Below are 8,791 nucleotides of genomic sequence, written 5' to 3'. Positions count from 1 at the left end.
TAATCAATTGGAGGATTTTTCAAAATATATATATATATATATATATATATATATATATATATATATATATATATATATATATATATATATATATATATGGAAAAAGCTATGATTAGCCCACTGGCTCTATGACTATATAAGCCAAATGACTCAGATTGAATCTGGGCCGATCTGATGATCACAAATATGTCCCATAGTGCTTGAATTTTATTTTATTTTCTATAAATTCAAATGACTTGAAATTTTACGTATGTGTTCTTCTCATCAAGGCGCATCTAATAAAAATATATAAAAAAATTATTCGTGAAAACCAAAATAATCAAAATTCCCTTGAACCTTTTCAGGGGTATTTTGGTCTATCTATTTTATGTAAAATATTTTTTTTGATATTTTCGAAAGATTCATCTATTTTTTATAAACACATGTCTAAAATTTCAAGTGATTTGGACTTATAGAAAAAAAATAAAATTCAAATACTACCGGATATCCGTGATTGTCAGATCGACTCAAATTTAATCTAGGTCATTGGGCTCATATGTTCATATGAGCTAGTGGGCTAATCCCAACTTTTTCTTATATATATATGTAAGAGACTATATACTATTAGACCATTGAGTTTTGGCACATTTAGCCATTAGATGTGAAATTTAATAGATTAAAATGTGTCACAACATTTGAAAAATTTTATTTTTGACTTTGTACTCAAATAATAACCTCAACCGCCTGATTTTAAATCTACGGTCATTGCTTGTCATGAAAAATTATTTCCTAGAAGCTAAAAGAATAGGAATTTGCCCATGTTTGACATTAAATGTTCAAGGTCCATGACTAAAGAGGTAAATGTGAATTTCTTGTTAAAATTTGGGTGAGATTCGTTACAGGCGCATGAATTGTCCATAGTAAAGAAAAAACAAATACGAGCTGCAACAAACCACCACTAATGTACCATCAATTATACATAAAACAACCCCAGTTATTATATATGTGGATAAGTACAAGCTATCTATACTTCCCTAATATACCACAGTGCCAAATACTACAGGGGGCAGACAAATTGATGGACTAATATGTAGTGGGAAAGGCACAAAATCACATAGACATTATCATCAGAGAGATTTATTTTGTTTATAAGATATAGCATTGACAACTACTGTATTACTCATGGGTTGAGATAAGAGTGATAGAGGGAGAGTTCAATAAGAGATGGCACTCCTAAATGGACCATAAAACCACACCGGTCTATCATTTATGGGTTGCGTGGGCCTTGCATTTGACTGATAGCCCTGCAAAAGCCAAGCAATGAGTAAAATTATATCCTTCCCTCCTTTTCCTTGAGGTGAATAATGGTGTCCTGGTTTAAATAAAATGCAAAAGCTTGGAAAACTTACACAACCAACTGCTTCTCTCAGTGCTACCAGTTGTTGCCATGAAACAGATTTCTTCTGAAACATGAGAAAAGGAAATAGAATTTCTTGAAAGGAAACAAACGGCGTTTTGGAAGTCACTTAAAGAAAGGAAAAAATGCCCAAAAAAAAGAAAAAGAAAAAACACAGTTTTATGAAGTTCAGAAATTTGGGTACATTTGTTCTTACCTTTTTAAGTACGATCCAGTCGACATTTTCAGTGCATGGGGGAGTAGTTAAGGAGCCATTGTATCTGTAATATGCAGGCCGGTATTCAAGAAACTGGCCAAATAATACATCTCTTGGATTCAGTTCGCCTACACCCACGCACTTGTCTAAGCCCAAGGACTTTATGTACTCCATCAACTACATTCAATTTTTTGCGAAATTATTAAACTAGTCAATGACCAAGAGTGGCATAAAACTATCTTGAAAAGGCATATAATAAGACTATCTAGCTTTAGTATGAGATGGTTACATTGGCTCTTAACCATTAGATATGAAATTGGGTGTCTAGAGATGTCACACATCTCTAGATTTCGTATCTGGCAGCTGCGGATGATTGTGCAATTTCTTGTACCAAATATAAATGGTCTCGTAGTGTAAGATTTAAATGTTTTTGGTGTACAAGGGAGTAAATCATGGAGTGGACTCCCACCCCATCAATTCCAAATGGGTTAGGGTGGGTTAGGGAGTGAATCAGTCGATTTTTTTAGATTTTTTTGTTCTAGCTTGAACCAGAGGTGGTCGACAATGGGAAGAAGGGGGCATTGAGAAAAAGAGAGAGAGAGGGAGAGCTTATGCAACTGTCTTATGTCTACAGTTATATAAACCAGGGGATTGCCAACTATAATCTTTGTAATATACCACAAATAAATGATGTGTATCAGGTCCATCATCCATACTCAACAATGGACAATCAAGAATGGAGCCGGGATCGTGGCGTTAGTACCATTGAGAGCCCCACTTAAAGGTCCATCATCCATACTCAACAGTGGACAATCGAGAATGGAGCCAGGATCGTGGTGTCAGTACCATTGAGAGCCCCACTTAAAGGTCCATCATCCATACTCAACAATGGACATTTCAGGGGGGTTTTGTTGAGAGCTGGGGTGCACTTCTGGTGGGAGGTCCCTAGTCCCAGGACTCCCCTAGCTTTCCCACCTCCTCCTCTTTAGTTCTCTCCCTATCCATTTAGCTCTTCCACATTATTTCCTTCGAGTTTCCTTTCTTCCCGCCTTCCTCCCCTTTGACCTTTCTTGTAAACCTATTTCTTGGGTTGGTGATTGCATTTTGCCCCTTCTGGTGCACCACTATGGTCTTATGATATTTCTTAGGGGCATTTCTGCTGAGCTGGTTGTGCAATGCCCAAACCCAGGTCTGGGAGGTGATTGCTTATGAGAGGATGTATAATAGTGTGTCATAGGGGGTATTGTGCCGAGAATGGATTGGGGCCTTGGCAGTAGTACCGACAAGTCCTATGATGAAATTTAACTTTATTTTCACCAAAAGGTAGGGGCTCAAATCTTCATTGACTGACCTTTTTCTTTAGGGGGACTGTGTGGATTGGTTTTTGGAGGCTTGATTGGGAAATTCTATGAAAGTGTCTATCGTGGCTTAGTGGGGTGCTTCGGCAGTAGGAAGTTTGGGACCCTTCAAGTGTAGGATTGTCTTGTTTTTGATAGTTTCTTGGCGATCATCCATGGATTTAGGGAGTACTCCTTGTATTTCTCAAAATTTTCCTCTTTCCCTATTGTACTTATGGAGCTTTGCCCCTTATATTAGTGAACATTCAAAAAAAAGAAAAAGAAACATTAATTACAACGATATAACGTTTAAGTTAGGATATAAAAGAAATGAGTAAGGCTAAGGGCCTGTCCTCACCCTTTCAAGTACAATGTCAGGCTCGCCAATCTCGTATGTGACTCCAACCACTACAATCCTTTGGTTGTCAGAACTCTTGTGAACCATGTGGAGTTCAAGTGGAGACCTGCACTCACTCAAAATTAATTCACATACAACACAAAAGAGAGAGAGAGTAGAATTTGTAACAATAGAAATGGTAAAGAGAGAGAAAGTTCAACAAGGCATATGTGTGGTTCGGCAATAACGCTTATATTCACAAAGGATAAACCAATATCTCATTCATGGGGATTACTCTGATTTACCAGATATTTATAGAGTTACAATTTTTGTTTTTTAAGAAACAAACATATTCAATAGATCTTTTGCCATTGCCTAATATTAGTACTAGTGATGTCTCTAACACACATGGAACAAGTCATGATGATTAAGTCGAAGCTCAAGATACATCTGAAACTTAATATTTGGTTACTATAACTGTCAAGACAGAAAGAGAGAGAGTACCTATGGCCATCAAAGGTATGCTCTGAAGGTGAGTGCCAATGACATCCACTCAGCTGGTAGCACTTATTATCAAGTAAAATCCCTCCTGCACGTCCATCCCATGTAGGCCCATTCCATGCAATCTATTATACAAATAACCAGCACATCTCTATAGAACTTGCAATGAATGAAATAGAGAAGAAGGAGAAGAAGAATCAATAAGACATATACGTGGTTCGGCATTGATGCTTACGTCTAAGGGGTGTCAACTAATATCTCATTCATACGGATTACTTTAGTTTACCAATGATTTATAGACTTACAATTCTTGTCTTTTAGGAGACAAATCTTATTACAATGATAATTCCCACAAAATAGAAAACTCAATATAAAAAACTTCATATCTTGTAATATACAATTACAAGATAGGAAACACAATTTCTGATTTCTATAACTGTCAAACCATCTTCGATAGAGCGGGGTTTTTGTATTTACCGCAATATCATGGCATTTATTCTGTAAGACGGCAGGATAGGGCTTGTAGTACTGTAAACCAAGAGAGCCATATACAGGGATTGGCATTTGGGTTGCTAAGTCGATGGGAGATTGGGTGCGGCCGTAACTACATGATGCCCACTCGGGGTAAAGCTTACCCCAATCTTCAGGACCTTTCCCACTCCCCTCACTGTAATCAAAGCCGATATCGCACTCTACAATTCTCTTGTTTTCATTTTTCATGACATCCACTGAAAAAAAAACACGAGTGAGAACCAACAAAAACAGAAGGAAAGCATGAAGATTTGGAGATTATGAAGAGTTCAATATGGAAAAATTCGGAATATACGTATAGGGGTGGCAATCGGGTAAGGTGAGGTTCGGGTCGAAAGCCCACATTTTGGACCCAGTGGGGTCCGGTTCGAATCCAATAACTTGGACCCGATCCAGGTCGGGGCATGGTCGATCCGACCTGGTATTTTATAATATATAAAGTGATTTTCTGATTTTTTTTAATTTCTAGACCTTGGTCCGAATCAGGTCTAGGTACAAATTACTTGAACATGATCCGGTTGGGTCGGGTCTGGATTCAAGTCATTTGGTCAAGACCCATGTCTTTTGCTTTCTTTTCCTTTAATTTTACACGTCTCTTCCTGATCATTCTGGCCCTAAAAAACTAGGGCCTAGGCCTGAAGATGTGGCCCGAGGGCCGGGCTTGTGCCCGACCAAGACAAGCCTAGTTCGACCTTGTTCAGCCTGACCCGATCCTTATTTTTTCATCTTTGTTGCTTTCTTTTCCTTTAGTTATCCGCACAGGCCTGGCCAGCTTTGATAAGGCCAACATTGGGCCTTAAGGAATAAGGCCGGGCTAGGCCGCGGAGCATCAAATGTCAAAGCAAACAATTTACAGAAAGGGGAAATATCATTAAAATGGCAAAATTGCCTTTAATCAACCAATGTCCTTTGCTAAAAGAGGAAAAAATTATGCCCATATCGTAATTTCTGGTGGTATGGCCCAACTTCTCTCATATTCTACCTAGAAATCCTACTTTTGTGTTTGTTCTTTTTCCAATTGTACACCTAATCCGATATTTACAACATCAAATTGTTTGTTATTTTTTGGTCTGTAGAACTATCGCTAATACTGGACAGCTCCACTTCAAAAAAATTTAAGGTTTTGAGCAAAAGGTGCAATTTTTGTGACACCATATCGCTTTTGTAGTGAACGGTTAATGTGTGGAACGTCGAACATCTATGCATGCTCACGTGATATGATGTTCCAAATATTAGACCGCTCACTACAGGGCTGTTAGATATTTGGAATATCAGGTTGACCCCTAATATACCTCCAAGCCAATGGATAGCCACATAGAACAAAAGAAAGAATTAAATTAAAATAAAAAAGTAGTATGATGTTACAAGCATAGGATCGGGGGGTAAAATTGAAAAAATAAAAACCATAAGAGAACAAGACCTCTATGTAAAATATGGAAAAAATAAGACCATACCGTAATATATCTCAAAAGTGTTATGGTATACGCCAATGGTTTAAAAAACGGATCGGTGACCCGGATCGGGCTTCCAAAAAACCGATTCGGATTGGCGAATCGGCGATTCGGATCGGAAATCGGGTGAATTGGTCAGAATAAAGCTTAAAAAAAATTCGAAAAAATTATTAAAATTCATTATAAATATTATTTTTTAGGAATTCAATAAGAAATGAGGGTACTCCATTAAGAATTTTCATGTTTTTGAATGAATATGCGAATATTGATATCTTCTTTCCCTGCATGAACCGCCATTCAGCATTTAATTTACATCACACAAAAGGATAAACATATAATTATCATGGAATAAGTATATCAACATACATGGACTACAATAAAGCATAAAATTAGTAACATATGATCTAAAAATAAAATGATAGACGACGTTATTGTTCTTCTTGGTCACGCTGGTGCCATTGATTGAATTCGTTTAACAATTCATTGATTCGATCTAAAAACGAATCATCGATATTAGCAAGCGTCTGACTATTCCTAAACCCCTGAGTGTTAGTGTTTTGTTGTGTTCCCAATCTAAAATCCCCGAAGATTGTCCATCCTTCATGCTCACCTGCACTGTCGTGCTCATCCCTACACTGTTGCTTTTGGGACTCGATATGTGAATAATATGGTTGGGATAGGGTGGCCTCAGAATCATCATCTCTCTCATTTTCTCTTTGAATAATATGGATTAAAAAAAAAAAATAACAAATTTTCAAAAAAATCGATCATGGATTAAAAAAAAAAATCACAAATTTTCAAAAAATTCTATCATGGATTACAAAAAAAAATTCGATCATGGATTAAAAAAAAAAAATCACAAATTTTCCAAAAATTCTATCATGGATTACAAAAAAAAATTCAATCATGGATTAAAAAAAAAAATCACAAATTTTCAAAAAATTCAATCATGGATTACAAAAAATTCGATCATGGATTACATAAAATTCGATCATGGATTACAAAAAAAAACAAACAAAAAAAAACAAAAAATTCAATCGTGGATTACAAAAAAAGAAAAAAACAATTCGATCATGGATTACAAAAAATTCAATCATGGATTACAAAAAACTCTATCATGGGTTACAAAAAAAGCAAAAAACAAAAAATCAATCATGGATTACAAAAAAAAAAAAACAAACATTTCGATCATGGATTACAAAAAAAAACAAACATTTCGATCATGTATTACAAAACATTCGATCATGGATTACAAAAAATTCTATCATGGGTTACAAAAAAAAAAAAAAAAAAACAAAAAATTCGATCATGGATTACAAGAAAAAACAGCAAACATTTCGATCATGGATTACAAAAAATTCGATCATGGATTACAAAAAATTCTATCGTGGGTTACAAAAAAACAAAAAATTCGATCATGGATTACAAAAAAAAAAAACAATTCGATCATGGATTACAAAAAAATCGATCAAGTATTACAAAAAAATCTATCATGGATTACCAAAAAAAAAAAAAAAAAAAAAAATTCCGTACCGGATTCGCCGATTCACTGTTCGGACTCGCCGATTCCATACAGTGAATCGGCGAGTCACTATACAGAATCGTCCGGTTCTCTCTAGAACCGGACGATTTTAAATTTTTTAGCCGATACGATCCACTTTTGCGATTTTCGAGTCGAACCGGGCGAGTCCGGTTCGACTCGGCGTTTTTTAAAACACTGGTATACGCATAATATTCTTTTTTTTTTTTTTTTTAATAGAAGTTCAAAGCTTTATTTATCAAGAACTAAAAGAAATTACAGACTTAAACATGCCCAACATATTTGTCTTCAAAATCCCGAAAAAGAAATGATGATTTAATATGCCAAGTGTTAAACAACAAAATTTTCCAAGTCACTTTTTCATACCGTAAACAACAGTTTTAATTAAAAACTATTTTGAGACCCCAAACAAATAAGGGTGTTTGCATCATTTGACCTGCGCTACTTACCATAGATCAATTTTCTAGAATATCAGTGATAGTTCATGATTCCAATTCCAAAAAAAGATATTTACTTGAGTGAAATGATATTTTCAAAATAGGCATAAAAAAACCTATAAAAATAGGAAAAACATTTTAAAAATGTGGTTAAAAAAGTATTGAAAATAATTTGTTGCAGAGGTGTTTTAAAAATAATTCAAAAAAGGAAAAGTGTAAAAATAAATACTCGTGGCCAAAAAACACTATCGAATATTTGCCGAAATGAAAGAAAATTAAAAAAAAACATATTACATATAAATATTTCATTAATTTTATTCATTATAATATTTTTTTGAATTTTTTTAATATCCCAGAGTTAGACCACCCAAATGGGGGATATTCAGGCTCGCCAAGGTGGGGAGTCCGAGTTGGCTTGCCCAACTAATCAAACACTGATTTTTCTTCAAAAAAAAAAAAGAAAAAAGAAAAAAAAAAGGTGGAGAGTGTGAGAAGGAAGATTACCGAGTCCATAAGATTTGGAGGTGCAGGTGTAGCAAGTTAAAACTAGTAGAAGAAGAATGAGAGGAGTGTGGTATGCAGCACTTAAGTGAGCCATGGTTGCCACCTTCTTCTTGCCAAATACACAAGGAGGGTTCGGAAAGAGTCCACAATTTATAACCAAGCCCTCTCTCTCTCTCACGTGCTCGTATCCATAAAAAAAGGTGCTCTAATATATACGTAAGAAGATACATGTTATCTTATTTTTTTAAAAAAATGTATCAAAAAATAGAAAAGAAAAAAAACTATATAATGTAAATACAATACTTATTTTTACTATAATCACTATCACCATCATCATCATCATTGTTATCACATAAAGGTTCAGAAGAGGATAAATATTTCCCATTACGCTGTAATAAATGCATGTCACTAAGCAACCGTAAGTGCTCTCGTAGACCTGAGACGATTTATAATTTGTGCCTTGATTTTGCTACTCCAGTGCATAGTTAGCAAATCACCCATTTAAACCCTTTTTTTTTTTTTAAATCATTGGGTTTTGGTTATACGTTTAAAAATGCATCT

General features: G+C 35.2%; 1 protein-coding gene across 1 annotated transcript; it reads right to left on the bottom strand.

The window, feature by feature from the left end:
- Positions 1-955: 955 nt before the first annotated feature.
- On the bottom strand, positions 956-8,353 carry LOC18431152 (alpha carbonic anhydrase 4). The gene is made up of 7 exons (XM_088862908.1): positions 8,231-8,353; positions 4,245-4,495; positions 3,771-3,892; positions 3,288-3,393; positions 1,593-1,769; positions 1,389-1,442; positions 956-1,283 (listed from the first exon to the last, which is right to left on the bottom strand). Exons 1-7 carry the CDS (start codon positions 8,322-8,324, stop codon positions 1,194-1,196), a joined length of 894 nt encoding a protein of 297 aa, XP_088719034.1. The 5' UTR covers positions 8,325-8,353; the 3' UTR covers positions 956-1,193.
- Positions 8,354-8,791: the final 438 nt, after the last annotated feature.

Source organism: Amborella trichopoda, chromosome 1 (genome assembly GCF_054954075.1).
Source record: "Amborella trichopoda isolate Santa Cruz 75 chromosome 1, AtrichopodaSantaCruz75HAP2 v2.0, whole genome shotgun sequence".
Classification (NCBI taxonomy): domain Eukaryota; kingdom Viridiplantae; phylum Streptophyta; class Magnoliopsida; order Amborellales; family Amborellaceae; genus Amborella; species Amborella trichopoda.
The sequence above is the reverse complement of the archived record's forward strand: the minus strand, read 5'-3'. Positions and strand labels throughout refer to the sequence as shown.